This window comes from Monodon monoceros, unplaced genomic scaffold (assembly GCF_005190385.1).
Source record: "Monodon monoceros isolate NGI ecotype Baffin Bay Population unplaced genomic scaffold, NGI_Narwhal_1 Super_Scaffold_6, whole genome shotgun sequence".
Classification (NCBI taxonomy): domain Eukaryota; kingdom Metazoa; phylum Chordata; class Mammalia; order Artiodactyla; family Monodontidae; genus Monodon; species Monodon monoceros.
The window spans coordinates 96978209-96994916 of NW_021703783.1; the positions used below are offsets into that span (position 1 = coordinate 96978209).

General features: G+C 59.8%; 1 protein-coding gene across 4 annotated transcripts in view; it reads right to left on the minus strand.

Moving 5' to 3' along the window:
- WNT7B (Wnt family member 7B) overlaps positions 1-16708 on the minus strand; it is a 50321-nt gene that overhangs the window by 18805 nt on the left and 14808 nt on the right. The window contains exons 1-2 of one of the 4 annotated variants that reach the window (XM_029206546.1): positions 4562-4590; positions 4151-4377 (exon numbers count right to left, since the gene is read on the minus strand). In XM_029206546.1, coding sequence (XP_029062379.1) covers positions 4151-4247 — 97 coding nt within the window. In that variant the 5' untranslated portion in view covers positions 4248-4377; positions 4562-4590. Of the gene's footprint in view, positions 1-14; positions 1889-4150; positions 4378-4561; positions 4591-16708 lie in introns of those variants that run through there. The other 3 variants (XM_029206544.1, XM_029206542.1, XM_029206545.1) reach the window with 3 other exon arrangements.

Below are 16708 nucleotides of genomic sequence, written 5' to 3' on the forward strand. Positions count from 1 at the left end.
TTCCCTGCTCTCACCTTCAGGCTGGTCTGGGTCACTCTGATCCTCCCTCGGGTCTCAACGGACACATCACCCCATCAAGGAAGCCCTCGACAGCAGTCCTCATTCCGTTGTGGTGCCTGTTAGAAATGCCCTGCCTGGGGACCCTGAGTTTCTAACGGGTGTCCCTGGAATACGAGGTTCACCCCTGACTCTCATGCTTTCCCCTTCCTCCTCCCGCACCCCATGGAAGAAGACAGTTGAGTTGGGGACACATTCACATACCCCACCCCAACAAGCTCATTTCCAGGTAACGGGAGAGACGGGTAGGAGGGGCCAGGGTGGCCCAGCCTCGCTCTGTAGGGGAGAAAATAGGCTTGGGTGGGCTCCGGTGGCCAGAGGGTGGAGGCTGCCCGGCGTGAGGGGAGACCTCGTTGGTGGAGGGAGGATTAGGGTGGGCCTCAACTCCCCAGAGGAAGCACAGCAACGGGCCCCCAGAGGCCCCAGGGCAAAGCCGGCACAGGCTCATCATAAGAAAGATCTTATGTGGAGTAGTAAGCTCCCCATCCCTGGAAGCATCCAAGCAACAGCACCAGGTGCTGGAAAAGGAGTTGGAACTTTGCACAGGCGTCGATTTGCGCCTTTAAAGGGTTTGCCTTCAGCTCTCAAGATTTAGGCGTGGCCCAAGGTCACAGGCAGGGCCTGAAGGGGGCCTGTCCCACCCACCCAGGCCATCCCCCCTCTCAGGGCCAATCATTAATTGGCACCGCTCGAGTGGCTGCCTGCCAGCCCATGGCCCGGCTCCCATCCCATGCCCGGGGCACCTGCATGCCTCTTACGTGGGCTGGCCTCGCTGCTCAGCCTGACTTCCTGCTTGTGAGTCCCGGGAGCTGAGCCCTGGGCGGAGCAAGGGGCTGCTCAGGCCACCATGACAGCACGCAGAGGGACTCCTGCTGCCTGCAGGGCTCAGCCCAGCTCAGCCTGCAGCCAGGGCCCTCCTGGCTGAGAGCTGGGCCTTCCTAGGAGGGCAGCGAGGAGCCGGGGGGTGGGGTGGGGGGGGCTTCAGGCTGGTCAGGAGACAGCCTGGGTGTTAGGAAGCCCACCCCCCGGGGGGCAGAGAGCAGAGGGAACCTCAGGCAGGTGCTGAGCTGGCCCGGGGCTGACAGACCCAGGAGGAGGAAGCACCAGGGCGTGGCTTCAGCCCCCCTGTGGATGACGGAGAGCCAGGAGGGGTGAAAAAAGGCGTTGCCGGCCAGCGGGGAAATCAGACGTGAATAAGCAGGCGAAGGGGAAGGGCCTCCCAGGGTGAGAAGCTGCAGGAGGGAAGCGGCCCGGCAGGCTCAGCGATGGCTAAAGCTCTAGTTTCCAGAAGGGATGGAGGGAGGCAGGGGCTACTCAGACTCCAAGCTAGGAAGCTAACTTTATCCTGGGCAATAGGGAGCTACTGAAGGTTTTGGAGGAAGGGAGTGACATGGCATGGACGGGGCGGGGAAGGAGGCAGAGGGAGGAACTGACAGCTGCCAGAGGAGGGCCAGGGAGGCAGGCCCGCAGCCGCCATGGGGCAGAGTGGGGGGATGGACAGAGGGGACAACCCCAGGTTTCTGCTGGACGACTGGGTGGTCAGGCCAGCAGGGGAGGCTGAGGATGGAGATTTCAGCAGCAAGATGCTGAACGTGTTGACCAGAGGCTCCCATGGGTCAGCCGCGCCGAGTGGTCCACAGGGGGCAGCCGTGCCGGTCTTGACCCCGGGGGCGGGGTGGGGGGGGAGAGCTGATTGGGGCGGGGCTGGGAAGGAGCAACCAGAGGCTAGAGGAAGCCCAGGTGAGCTGGGGCCCAGCCAAGGAAGAGGGTCAGTCGGCCACACCAAGGTCACTAATGGCCGGGACAGGGGTGACTGGAGTGAGAAAATGAGGGACGGGGACAGTGGGTGTGGACATCTCTGCCAAAAACTCTGCCTCTGAAATGCTCATGAAAGTGAGAGGGGGTGTCCTAGGTGGGCTCCCTAGAAGCAGAGCCTGAGATGCCCGATCCCAAGGGGAGCTCAGGGCATGAAGAATGTCACAGAGTAGCCCCACCTGCACAAGGGGACTTTACATGCTCTGCGTCAGCCCGTCCCTGGCTGCAGGCGCCCCTCTCTGTGGCAGAGGGCTAGACTCCAAGGAGGAACAGCTGTGAGCTGTAAGCCGCGATCCTTACAGCACCAGGGGCTGCTCTCAGGGAAAGTGATGTGGGTCCCCTACGCGGGGACCGGTCGCTGGCAGGGGGGCCTATGCCAATCCTCTGGGCTTTGGAGGGTGCATAGGAGCCCGGCATTTACTATTGGTACTGTGGGTGAACTCCCCGCCTGGGGCCTGACCCTGAGGAGAGGATCAGAGTGGCCAGGTCTCCCTCACCGCCTATGTCTTGAGGTCCTAAATGAAGGGCAAGTTCCCACCTGTCCTCAGGCCACAGGACCATGTCCACTGCCCATCCCCCTTTGCACAGGGAGGCAGGGAGGGCTACCAGAAAGGGGATCTGAACCCAGCTCCCCCGTGTGGCCACTGGCCACCGCACAAGTCCCCTGGCCTCAGTATCCTCAGCTGTGCCGTGGGGATGGTCACAGCTGCATCGGAGCCCAGGGTCCTGGGGGGCGGGGTGGGTGGGAAGGGGACGGGCAGTGCCAGGCAGGCAGGTGGGCACCTGGCATGAAGCGGGCACTGGTGCCCATGCCCTCCCAACTGCGGGGGACGGGGCAGGCAGTCCCACCCTCTCCGCTGGCACCTGGAGGGAGGAAGCTGCACTTGGGTGGTGCGGCCCTCGGGAGGGGGCGGTGCCACCCTCCGTGCCAGGTGCCACCCACAGGCTGCTCACCGCAAAGGAGCCCCTGGGGGCTTTCCCCTGTGCCTCCCCCAGCCCCACACAGGCGTTCCAAGCCCTGCAGAGCTCAGCTCTGGCCTCCGTCCCGCCAGCTGTGACTCCGCTCCAAAGGCCCAGGCTCCTTGGCCCTCTGGGAACGGAAGGACCTGTTGTAATCACACGTTTGGAGGCTCACCTGTGCCCGCAGGTTGGGGTCTGGAATAACAGGGCAGCCCTGCATGCCCGGCACTGTGTCCCCTTATCACTCTCTGTCCTCTGACCCTCACAATGGCCTGGGGGGGCGGCAGGTGTCTCACCATCCCCACCCTCTCTCGTTCAACAGCTGTTTATTAAGTACCTACTGCACACAGGCACTGGGAGAGGCGCTGGGGACCCAGATAAGGGCCTGCTCGCTCAGAGCTCAGGTTACGAACGAGGAAACTGAGGCCCTGAAGCCCCAAGGGCCAGACCCAAGGTCACACAGCGGCTCCAAATCAGGTCAAGCTCCGCAAGTCCCACTTCTCCCTTTCACTCCTCAGTCTCCTTCCCTGTAAAATGGGCACACGGGAGCCTCCCCCGGGGCCGTGTGGCCCAGGGACTGTGCAAAGCGCAGCGGGGCTCAGCCCACAGAAATCTGGATGTGCCACTGCCCACGGAATCGGAGGCCACCCCTCTCCCCCGTCCCAACACCCCCTGCACAACCCCCCAACCCTGCCCTCCCTCCAGCCGGACTCCTCCCTGCCCCCACCTGTCACACTGCTGCACCCTGCTGTTCCCTCTGGCCAGAGTCCCTTCCACTCTCGGAATCCCAGCTACAATCATACAGCGCTTCCTGTGGGCCGGGCACCTTTCGCATCAAGCCCCCCAACCGCCCCCTGCAGGAACCACTACTGTTACCCGTTTCCAGACACAGACACAGAGACATGGAGAGACATGTCGCGCCTAGGGCCACCCGGCTGCCGTGCATTAGCACGGCGTGCCTCTAACCACGGCGCCCCCAACCTGCCCGCTCACGTCCACACGGGACGGTGTCCCCCAGCCTGACAGCCCAGAGCAAGGGCCCTCGTCCATTCACACGGGCTGGCCCCTGTCGACACCTCCCTCGTTCCAGACGCGGCAGTGTCCCAAAGGGCCAGGCCAGGTCCGGGTCCGGGTCTCCCTGGGGTCCTGGGCCTCCAGCAGGCCAGACCCAGAGAAGTGCTGTTACAGCAAAGAAATCAGCCAGCAGGTGTAGAAAAGTGAGCGTGGGCCACCTGGCCTGGCCTTCAGTGGGTGGCCTGGCCCCCAGGCACCCAAAGCCCCGAAGGCGGGGTCCCCGCAGGCCCGGAGGCGCCCTTACCTACTCGGAGCTCTTGCCCGAAGACAGTCTTCTCGCCGAGGGCGGAGCAGTTCCAGCGTCCGAAGCGGAACTGGTACTGGCACTCGTCGATGCCCATCTGCGCCCCCTCCCCGATCACGATGATGGCATCGGGCCGGCTCTGGCAGATGGCACGCTGCCGCGGGGCCAAGCCAGGGATCTTGTTGCAGATGGTGTTGGCTCCCAGGGCCACGACGGAGGACAGCGCTCTGCGGGGGAGAGGGTGCCGAGGAGGTGAGACACCTGGGCAGGCTCCCGCCACCCCGCGCCTGCCACTCTCCCCACTCAGTCCCTCGGCCAGCAGACATGTTCCAGGAGCCCACCTCGTGCCAAGCTCTGCCCGCCAGGGAACAAAGCACGGAGCCCTGCCCTCAAGCACCATGTTCCACTGACCTGCACACAGGATTCCAGCTTGAAAAGGCACACACACCCGTGCCCCCTCAGCCTCGAATTTGCAGGAACGGGATCGCAAGAACCACGGGATCACAAGTTCCATGAATCAACAGTCCCGTGGAATACAAGAACCACGCCTCTCTGTGCCTCCGAATCAGACACACAGACCCTTCGTGGATTTGACAGCCACCAGCTTGCAACTGTCCACAGCTGCCCCCAAGCAGCAGACCCCAACTCCCAGACAACTGAGGCTTTTCCATCACTTGTAGACCCCTGGCTCCCTCCACCCCAGGGTGCCTGGACCAGGCAGGCTGCGAAGTAGGCTGGGCAGGCCGGGAGCCAAGCCCACCGGGTCCTGACTGCAGCCACAGTCCGTGTGTGACCTTGGGGAGACATTCTGCCTCTCTGAGACTCAGTTTTCACACCCATGACATGGGGTATAAAACACCTTTCTCCCCCTCTCCAAGGGGAGAAAGGCTGCACACACACGTGGGGATGACAGTTGTTATTGTTTCTGGAAGACTGGGTGCACTCAGAGGAGGAAACAGGAGCTGATGTGAATTGAGCACCTACTGTGTGCTGGGCTCGGCAGGGTGCTTTATTGCAACATTGTATCCTCAGAGTGGTCCCCTGAGGGTGCCTTGTAATTAATCTCCCAGCACCCTGCAGGAACTGGGGGCACTTGCTCGGCTGTTTCTCTCTTCCCCTGGGTGTCATCAGTGTGATTGTTTATTTGTTTAAGGAGGTGAAATTCACATTGCAGAAAGTTAACCATTTTAAAGTCCTGTGGCATTGAGTACCTTGCCAATGTTGGTCAACCACCACCTCTATCAAGTTCCAAGGCACTCACCACCCCAGAAGGCAACCCCTACCCCTTAGCAGTCACTCCCCTAGCCCCTGGCAGCCACTAGACATTTCATACGGATGGAATCATACAACATGTGACCTTTTGTGCCTGGCTTCTTTCACTTAGTATAACCTCCTCAAAGTTCATCCTCATTGTATCATGAACTTCCTTCCTTTTTATGATGGCCAAATAATATTCCATTGTAATGCGAGATCGCATTCTGTTTATCCCTTCATCACTGATGGACATTTGGGTTGTTTCCACCTTTTGGCTGTTGTGAATAACGCTGCTCTGAACACGTGCACACAAGTTTTCTTTGAGTCCCTATTTTCCATTCTTCGGGGCATGTACCTAGGAGTGGAATTGCTGGGTCACGAGGTCGTTGGTTTTGCTTTCTGAGGAACTGGCAGGCTGTTTCCCCACAGAAGCTGCATCAATTGTTTGGTTTTAAGCACCCAGGGAAGGGACAGCAAGCTGAAAGGAGGCGGGCTGGGTTCCGCAGACCCACAGCAACAGCTGGGTTTCAAGACAGAGTCTGGGGGCAAAAGGTGGGAGTGGGGAGGCCACGAGGGGCTCCCCAAAGCCGCTGCGCAGGCCCTGGCCTCCTAGCACGGTGAGTTCCCTCCCTCTGCCCACAGCCTGCCAGCCCCTTTCTTGAGAGAAACGAGTCAGTGTTTTTCCAGGGCAGCCGAGCACCCACAGCCAGCTGGGAAAGTCCCCGTGTGGCCTGAGCCCACAGCACATGCTGCGACCAGGACGCCCCGGCGACACTCAATCCCCGTGGCCCGCCAGCCCCACCCACTAATCTGGCCGAGACCCCCCTGGGTCTCCCACGGGCACAAGGGGCAGCAACGCCTGAGGCTGGTGTGAAGGAAGAGCATCTGGGCAGGCGGGGCTGGGAGCGGGCTGGAATCTGGGGAATTCAGCCCAAAGTAATTGTAGATGCTCAGAAAACCAACCCAGGGAAATGAGATGGATGGGAACCCTGCCGGGCACCAGCCTCCAGCCCTCCCGGTCGGTCGGTCGGTCGGAGCCTGGATGCGAAAAGCACATTCCCCATCCCCAGATCCTTCCAGCAGGCTCTGGGCTGCCAAGGCCCTGCTGCCCAGGGTAAGAACCCTTGCTCCTGGGGGCAGAAGTTCAGACAAATGGGGTCTAACTGGATGCACCTGGGGGCAGAAACAGATTATTGCAGCCCTGGTCTCCCCCCTCCAGGCAGGCCACCCCTAGCACCCACCTCCCCCCACCCCACCCTGATGGTGTCCCTGAGAGCCCACCTACAGCTCCCTGGGTTCCTTTGATCAGAATCGGACGCCTCCTATGATCTGGCCTCTGACAACCCTGCCACCCCTGCTTGCGCTCGTCCCTCTGCTGGCATGCTGGTCTCCCTCCCTTTCTTCTGTCTCGAAAACTCTCCTGCCCTTCCGGGCCCAAGGGCAAGCCCCACTGGGCTCAAACCCCTCTTCCCCAGGCACCAAGGACACACATTGTGGACGCTTGTCCCTCGAGTACCAACCTCACCCCTAGTCTCATGGTCGTTGTTTCCACCCCTGGCTCCCCCACCAGCCCGCAAACACGTCGAGGGCAGTGCCAGGTCTGAGCTGGCCCTAGGGCCTCGGGGACTGCCCCGTGTAGCCGACCATGAGTGTGGAGTGGATGAATGAATGAACGAATGAATAAATACTCAGGGATTATGTCAAAAAGAGCTCCTGCAAGTCAATAACAAGAAGACCACATTTAAAAAATGGGTGAAGGACTTAAACCTTTCTCCAAGGAGAGACAAATGGCCAACGAGCATGGGAAAAGATTCTAAACATCCATCATCATTAGGGTAACGCAAATCAGAGCCACAGAGAGGAAACACCTCACACCCACCAAGATGGCTATGATCAAAACAACAGAAAATAGCACACATTGGCGAGGATGTGGGGAAACTGGGACCCTTAGGCATTGCTGGTGAGAATGTAAAATGGTGCAGCCGCTGTAGACAGCAGCTGGGAAGTTCCTCACAAAGGAATGACCATAGCACCCAGCAATTCCACTCCTAGGTGTGTGTTCAAAAGAATGAAGGCAGGCATTCCAACAAAAACCTGTACACAGATGTTCATAGCAGCACTAGTCACAATAGCCAAAAGGAGGAAATAACCCAAATGTCCGTCAACGGATGAATGGATAAACAGAATGTGGTCCACCCGGACCGTGGAATATTATTTGGCCATGAAAAGGAATGAAGTACAGACACATGCTACATGGATGAACCTCAAAAACATTATACTCGGGCTTCCCTGGTGGCTCAGTGGTTGGGAGTCCGCCTGCCGATGCAGGGGACACGGGTTCGTGCCCCGGTCCGGGAAGATCCCGCGTGCCGTGGAGCGGCTGGGCCCGTGAGCCATGGCCGCTGAGCCTGCGCGTCCGGAGCCTGTGCTCCGCAACGGGAGAGGCCACAGCAGTGAGAGGCCCGTGTACCGCAAAAAACAAAAACAAAAACATTATACTCAGTGAAAGAAGCCAGACACAAAAGGCCACATATTGTACGATTCCTTTTCTATGAAATGTCCAGCAAAGGTAAATCCACAGAGACAGAAGCAGGGTAGGCCAGGGGCTGGGGGAGAGGCAATGAGAAGTCACTGCTTCCTAGGTGCGGAATTTCCACCTGGGGTGATGGATAAGTTACAGAACTAGATAGAGGTGATGGTTACACAACATTGAAGATGTATGAAATGCCACGGAATTGTATACTTTAACACGGTGAAAGTGAAGTGGCAAATTTTATGTTAAATGAACTTTGAACACGATTTTTAAAAATGCTCTCTGGGCTTCCCTGGTGGCTCAGTGGTTAAGAATCCTCCTGCCAATGTAGGGGACACGGGTTCGATCCCTGGTCCGGGAAGATCCCACATGCCGCGCAGCAACGAAGCCCGTGCGCCACAACTACTGAAGCCCACGCGCCTAGAGCCCGTGCTCCGCAACAAAAGAAGCCACCGCAATGAGAAGCCCGCGCACTGCAACGAAGAGTAGCCCCCGCTCGCCGCAACTAGAGAAAGCCTGCGTGCAGCAACAAAGACCCAACGCAGCCAAAAATAAAATTAATTAAGTTTTAAAAAATGCTCTCTGTACACAGGACTTCCACACCCCCGGCCATAGGTGGGATCTGTGGAAGGGGACCAGAGGGGCCTTGCCCGGCTGGTACCCTGTATGCTTCTCCCAGGCAACTGGTGCTGATGCAATAGGGGGATGGGAGCCCCCAGCCATCCTCCGGATGTCAGCGTGTAGATTAGAGGTAAAACAAAAGCTTCAGAGAAGAGAGTCGCACCGTATACCAGGAGCAAAAATAATCAGATATGGTTGATAATTCAGAAATGATTTCAACATTGTCTCCCTTAGAATGTGGAGATTTTTTTCCCCTAAAGATATTAAATATTCCCATTCTGAGCACCCGCCTTGGACAACACAGCCCTCCGCTGTGTCTCAATCCTCTCTTTGCAAGATGAGCCTTGCCATCCCCGTGTTACAGGAGTGCGGACTGGAGCTCAGAGAGGCTAAGGGACCTGCCCAAGGCCACACAGCCAGGTCTCTGCTTCCAGAACTCAGGTGGAGACAGCACTGTGGCTCAGAGCACAGCACACAGTAGGAGCATAATATAGAAGACGGCCTGGAGTGGGAAACTACACCCACTCTTCATTCTCAAAACACAGCTTACATCCTGCCCGCATTTAAAATCCTCCAGGTCACTCGTTAATTCGTGCAGGTTTCTGGACAGCTGCTGGTGCCAGTGGTTGAGCTCTGGCAACCGGTCCGGTGCCCCGTCCATCCCCTCTCCCACAGTCTGACCACTGGCCTCCCTGAACAGGCCTGGCCCGCCTCGCCCCAGGACCTGGCCTCACTACACCTGAAGACCTGCCCGCACTGTTCCTTCCACCCGGAGGGGAGGGGGCTGCAGATGTGGGCGGCGCGTTAGGAAACCGTCAGAGTGGGAAAGGGGTAAAAATACACGGTGGCTACAGAACTGATGCCCTGCTGGAGACAGGAAGGGGACTCAGGCAGCATTCTGGGGTAACTGCAGTTTGGGGTGAGGACATGCTATGGGCACCCTCAGCAAGGTGTCCCACCGGGTGGGCCCGGCTCTCACCCTCTGGGAGGCTGCCCTCCCAGGTGCCCCAGGAGAGGCTGGCAGGGCGGCTCTGCGTGGCCCTGAGCACAGAGGAGCCGGGCGGGGCGCTCGTGTTTCAGTTGCTGACTTTTTCCATGGAAAATTCTGCTCTGGGCTCATCTCCCTGCACTATTCAGGGAGGGGCCTCGGGACACAGGCAAGATGCCAGGGGGAGTGGGCAAAGCTGAAAGTCTGGAACTTTCCTCACTCCTGGCCTGGGCCAGTCCCATGAAGGGAGCTCGGAGGAGGAGGGTTTCAGGCCCTGCAGACAAGAAGCCCCCACCTCGTCCCCATCCCCGGGGGCTGTGGGCAGGGCTCTCTGATCTCAGACCAGAGGGCGCTGGGCTGGAGCCCGGCATTGTGCAAGGAGGGGGCTGCCACTGAACAATCGGAAGGTCTTTCTCCTGCCAGAGCGGTCCAAGTGGATGGGGCTGCCCCGAGGACGAGGGGGTTCCAGCGGGGCTGAGGGGCAGGTGACCACTGCCGGGTGACAGATGGGCAGAGAAGTGGCCAAGGGCGGGGGGCGGTGGGCTTTGCTGTTCATTAGCTGGGTACCAGGCTGCCCACCTGGCAGCTCTGCGGGGAGGGGTTAGGAACATGAGCCCTGGTGCGGGCCAGCTTGTTTGGAACCCTGGCTCTGCCTTTTCCTAGCTCTGAGACCTCAGGCAAGTTTCTTGACCTCTCTGTGCCTCAGTTTCCACATCTGTAAAGTGGGAGTAATAATAGCCATGATACATCACAGAGCTGCCGGGAGGGGTACTTGAGTCGAAGTACATGGCACTTCGTAGCTGGCCTGTGGTGAGAGGTCATGGACGTTGGCCATTATTAACTAACCCTCACAGCCTGAGACTGGAGCCCCATTACTGACCCTCATTCATTGAGCCCCCAGGATCCAGCCCCCTTGTGGGGGGGCTGTTTCTATCAGGGGGACCGATTCTTAAACCGGCAACTCTTAAGCCAGTGGGTGCTCATATCGGCCCCTGCATCCACCACCAAGGGGTTCATTCCTGGACCAGCTCTTCCCTCTGACCCAGCAATTTCACACTAGGGTCTATACACCCAAGAAAAGTAAGCACTTACATCTGCCAAAGGACATGAACGCGGGTCTCCAGCTCAAACTGGGAACAGCAACCCAGGTGTCCATCACCAGGAGAATGAGAGATAAACTGCAGTACATTCACCCAGCCAGATGCAAACCGCTTACACGGATGACTCCCCCAGACACCACGTGGAGTGAAAGACGGGAGAACGCCGATGCTACCACGTATAAGAAGCTCCAGGCAGGGGCTTCCCTGGTGGCGCAGTGGTTGAGAATCTGCCTGCTAATGCAGGGAACACGGGTTCGAGCCCTGGTCTGGGAGGATCCCATGTGCCGCGGAGCAACTAGGCCCGTGAGCCACAAGAACTGAGCCTGCGCATCTGGAGCCTGTGCTCTGCAACAGGAGAGGCCGCGATAGTGAGAGGCCCGTGCACCGCGATGAAGAGTGGCCCCCGCTTGCCACAACTAGAGAAAGCCCTCGGACAGAAACGAAGACCCAACGCGGCAAAAATGAATTAATTAATTAATAAACTCCTACCCCCAACATCTTCTTAAAAAAAAAAAGAAGCTCCAGGCCAAGCAGAACTCAGAAGTCACCCTGAGGTGGGAGGCACTGATGGGGAGGGGCCAGGGGGGAGCCTGCTCTGCTGGGGGCCCGAATGTTCTCTATCTCAAGCTGGGCAGGGGTTACATAGGTGCCCATGTAGGTGAAAAGGCATCAAAATGCCCATTAGAGATTTCTGCACTTTATGTAAGTTATACCTCGACAAAAAAGTAAACTGTTGCAATACAAAAGTTTACAGGGCTGGCAGAACAAGGCAAGAATACAAACTCCAAGTTTTCTTACAAAAATTAAAATAAAGAAAGCACAATTAAGAAATAAAATGTGTGGGGCTTCCCCGGTGGCGCAGTGGTTGAGAGTCCGCCTGCCGATGCGGGGGATACGGGTTCATGTCCCGGTCCGGGAATATCCCACATGCCGCGGAGCGGCTGGGCCCGTGAGCCATGGCCACTGAGCCTGCGCGTCCGGAGCCTGTGCTCCGCAACGGGAGAGGCCACAGCAGTGAGAGGCCGGCGTACCGCAAAAAAAAAAAAAAAAAGAAATAAAATGTGAACATTAAAAATCATTCCTGGATGCTTTGTGTGCCCGGCCTTGAGGGGTGCTAACCCCTCCTGCAGCACATGCTCCTGGGGGCTGCTGTGGGCTGGGCCCCCGCCCCCTGCAGGCAGAGCTGGGTTAGGCCAGAGTACAGCCCAAACCCGGGCTCAGAGGCCCGGGGATCCAAGGGCATCCTCAGCCTGGCTCTGCTGAGGGCTGCCCCCTGCCTGCCTGCCGCCCTCTGCCTCTGCCTGGACTCCGTCCAGATGCTGCCAGCCTGTCCCCACTGGGCCCTGGTCCTCTGGGAACCCTGAATAGAGAGGCAGGCTGACCCAGCAGCTCCCGGGGCAATAAGAAGCATGGGCGCGGGAGACCCTGAGGACCGTGACATTGGAGGGAGCCCTTCTTCAGTGGGACCCCACCAGGCAGGGCCCTTCTGCTCTCAGCCTGCCCCTGGGCAGCACTCGGGGCCAGGGGGCAGAGCTGCCCACCTGCTAGCTGTCCTCTGCCCCGAGGAGCTGGGCCCACCAGTGGGGCCAGACCCTGACGGGCAGCCTCTTCCCAGTGCCACCCAGCTAAGGCCCCTGTCTAGGCCAAGCGCCAGTCCTGCCATGGCCCAGCCTTAGGGCTCTTCCTTGGGAAACAAGAGCGGGGACCCTGAGGACCCAAGAGGGGTCAAATGGGGGAGCCAGTGTCTCACCAATGCTCAGGATTAGAGCCACCCTGCCCCTCCCTGTCTCTGTGTAGGACACCCCTGCTTCGTTCAGGAGCTAATGCCCTCCAAACCTGCCTCAGCAGCTAGGAGTCTACCCTAAACCCCTCATGCTGTTGGACTCAAGGTGGCGTGAGCACCTACTGTGTGCTGGACTCTGGGCTCAGGGGTCGCCTCAGTAGCGGGACGGGGGCAAATGTTGTGAAAATAATTATAATTATTATTGTTATTCCTCAGAATAAGGACTGAAAGGCCCAGAAGGTCCAGCCACCTGCCGAGTAGCTCAGGGAGGGAGGGAGGGAGGGAGGGAGGGAGGAGGGAGGGAGGGAGGGAGGGAGGGAGGGAGGGAGGGAGGGAGGGAGGAAGGAGGGAGGGAGGGAGGGAGGGAGGGAGGAAGCCGGGACCAGGACCCATACATCCTGGCTCCAGACCGGTCAGTGTCTCATCACCCTGTCCCTGACCCTCAAAGACAGTTGGAGAGGTCACCTGTCCACCTGGAGAACCATCCTCCCCCATCGGTCCCTGGGGGCACGAGGCTACACTGGGGGGAACCTCCCAGGAGGGCTGCTGAAGGAGGCCCCCAAACCTGAGCCAGACCCTCCCCACGCAGGCCGTGCGCTGCTCCAGGGTGGTGGCCCATCTCATTGCCCACTGTGCAGTCTGCCTGGCCTGCGCCAGGCCCAGCTGAGCCTCAGTGGTCACCGTGGAGCTGCCGAATGAGTGACGGACGGACGCATCAGCCAGTGGGACGCGTGAGGGCAGCTCGCACTCAGCTGCTGGGGCCTCCCAGGACAATGACCCCGCTCGCGTGGACAGCAGGACACTGCAGCTGGCACGCTCTCAGCGGGGCGGGGGACCCAGGCGCACCCCGTTTTCTCTTCGACTGTTACAGGTCGATAAAGAGCAGATTTTATTCCCACTTTACATATTGTTGAGAAACAATATGTTTCTCCGGATGAGGGCCTAGCACTTCGACCCCAGGATGTGGGCAGGGTGCCGGGATTATGGGAGTGAAGCCACCCCAAAGTGCCCTTGATAGGGCACTGATCCACTGGCATCTGCCTGTCTTCCTACTTAAAGAGCCAGAGAGAAGTGGCATCATTGCCAGCCCGGGCCCACGTGACAGAACAGCCTCTCAGGCCCAGAGGAAGCCTCGCGCCATCTGATCTGTCCTCGGGGCCTTAAAGCTATGGCCATGGATGTGGCCGCAGGAGCCAGGCACCTCCACCTCAGCATCTCGTTTCTCCTACAAATTCCCGAACAAGGACCCCACAAACCACAGCACAGGATAGAGATACCCCCGCAGAGGGCAAACGGCCTACCACGGCATGGAGCCCCAGCTCCCTCTCACTGGACAGAACGCCAGCTCTAATGCAGCCCAGCCATCCCCAGGGCTCTGGGTTGGAGCAGCCCCTGCCCCTAACCAACCACAGAATCCTGGGCATGTCCCCGAGGCTAGGACTGGGGCAGCACTCCATGGGGGAGACTAGGGTCTAAGTACTTTCCGGAACCCAGACCTCATGACTAAGCCCACTGGGCCTCAACACCCCAGACCCCTCCCAGAGCCCCGGGAGCCAGGAGGGGGTCGCTGGGGGACATCCTGCTTTCCTCCTGGGGAGGAGGCTTGTACCACCTTTGGGAAGGTGAGCAGTGATGAGAGAGGGCTTCCCGCCGGCAGCCCAGGGCTCCCTCTGCCCTCCGGGGCGGCCCACCCCACCCCCAGTCTGCCCCTCCGCCCTGCCCCCGTACCGGCAGGACATGGCTTCAGGGCTTGAGCCAGGCCTCCCGGCCCGGCCCTGGGCTGCTCCTCATTGGCCCTGGGTGCTGTCAGTCATGAGGCTGGCCCCGGGCACACCCCTACCACTCACTCTTACCCTCCAACACTCGGCTTTCCGCCTCTGCACCTTCACCCTCCAGTTCCTCTTCCCAGACCTGCTGATCTCACCACCGCAGAGACCCTCCTCCGAGAGGCCTTCCCACCCACCGGACCCCCAGGGAGCCAGGACTCTGTGCTTGACCCCCTCAGGCTTCTCCTGATGCCGTTTGGGGCAGGGTCTGGCCACCACCACCAGCTGGGGGATCCCCAACATTGCCCAGCACCCAGCCGGGCTCTGAGCTGCCCTTGGACGTAAGCACCTCCACCCCCATGGAGGTGGGGACAGGCGGGCCGAGATGGCCAGATCCCCAGCCTGCCTCCAGGCCCCCATCCCTGGCCTGGCCCCGGCCGCCCAGCTGCCCAGGACTCCTCCAGCCCACGCTCCTGGCCCGGGCGCTTTGTAATTCTTCCTCCTCAGGCATCCTCCGGCAAAATATTTGAAGAATGTTCTAATTATCTGCGATCAGCCAGGGAGGCGAGCCGGGGTCCACTTGTCCAGGAAGTAACTCCGCAAATACCTGGGAGGGCGGCACCTGGCCCCCACGCCCACCCAAGGCTGCGTCCCTGCCAGCCTCTCCCTCAGGTGGGCAGAAGTTGGCCCAGGACGTTACAGCCACAGATGGCCTGGAAGAGGCTCTCCACCGGCTCTGGAGCCCAGCAGGGCCCCGTGGGCAGAGTGGGGGGCAGGGGTGCACGCTGGCCTCAGTGCTCCTGTTTGTCAAATGGGGACAAGAATGTCTTCCAAGTCTGGGGTCACACTGCAGACCCCCTGGGCCACCATCACAGTCCCAGAGCCGGCACCGCAGGGTCCCCTCAGCCTTCCCCTGTCAGATGGATCAGGATAGAGCGGAACAGGAGGCTGGGGGCTGATGCAGCCAGTGCAAGGGCCCAGTGGCACGCAGGCCACCTGCCCCTGCTCTGATCTGCCTTGAATCTGCACATCTCCTTCCCCAGCCGGGGTTCTAGGCCAGCTTGGGGGAAGCATGGGGCTTGGGGACATCCCCAGACCTCAGGAAGGCCACTCCAAGGCTGTTCTGAGACAGTTTTCTCATCTGAAAATCAGACACAATCAATCCTCTGTTGGCAAATGGCTTCTCCCTCTACTGGGTCAGGAAGTACCTGAACCCCCTGGGACGTGGCTGGAGGCGATGCAGGGGAGTGGAGCCTGTGCAGAGGGCAGGCCTGATCGCAGCCTGCCTGACCCTCTGACCTGTTGCCTAACCTGCCCAGTCACAGGGCCTGCACTTATGGGGGCGACAAGACAAAACAACACCCTTGTGAAAAAAAAAAAATCCAACAAAACAAAAAGACCACCCTTCCTAAGCAGTGTCCCGCACCCTGTCCTACTGCATCCCCATGGGGTCTCTTCAGGGTGGGCCTTGCCAGCCCCCTTTACAGATGAGGAAACTAAGCCTTCAAGAGGACACCCAGCAGGGAGCTCCGTGGTGCTGGGCAGGGAGGAGGGTGTCCCAAGCAGCCTGGAGAGAGGCCTGGAGGCAGGAAGGGGCCCAGCTGGCCCCCCCCCCCGCCCTGGCCTCACTTCCCATCTGCGGAGTGAGGGGCTGAAGCGACAGTCTAGGTACCTGCAGCTGTATCCTAAAGAAGGTTCTCTGGGTTGGGGTCCTGTGTTCGAATGCCGCTCAGCCACTGACTCTCACTGGCCTCTGGGAGCCTCAGTTTACCCATCCGTCCAATGCTCGTGGGCAGGGCCTCCTGCAGGCTGGCTCCCTGCACCCGAGTCTGGCCGCTGCAATCTTTCCAGGCCACTGGTCCGCTCAGCTCGCTGCCCGCAGCGTTCCCGGGGAAGAGAGCAAAGCGTCCGCCTGCTCCCTCGTGCCCCCGGCGGGCGGCTGCCAGCCCGCCCTCCCCACATAGCTGGCATTCCTGGCCTGGCATCCTGGGACCCCACCCTGGTGAGAAACCAGGCAGCCTGAGGGAAAGCAGGTGGCAGGCAGGGGGTCTCGGGCAGGGCTGCGGCCACCACCATCCACCCCCACATCTGCCTAATCTGTGAAGTCGGAACCTCACCTAGTCATTGTGACCCTACAACTTCAGGACGTTGACCTCTGACCTCAGAAACTTCCAGACCTCTGCTGGGCATTTAGGCCCATCATGACACTCCTGAATTCCGACCACACTGGACCAGCAATTCCCCCTCCAGGGCCACCCTGACCCCCCCCAGCAGCCAGGCAAAATTCAAGGCCCAGCTTGGTATACCCCCTCCTCCAAGAAGCCCACTCAGGTCTCTCCTCTGTTCTCCCTTCCTCCTGCCCAGCATGGTCACATCTAGCCAGGCTCCTGAGGAGGCCTTTAGGGGCTGAGATTCAGCAATACCCGCCTGGCCAGGCCACACTTCTGCATCCTCTGCTGTGCCCTAGACCTTCCCTAGGCCTAACCCCTGACCTTCCCTAGGCCTAACCCCTG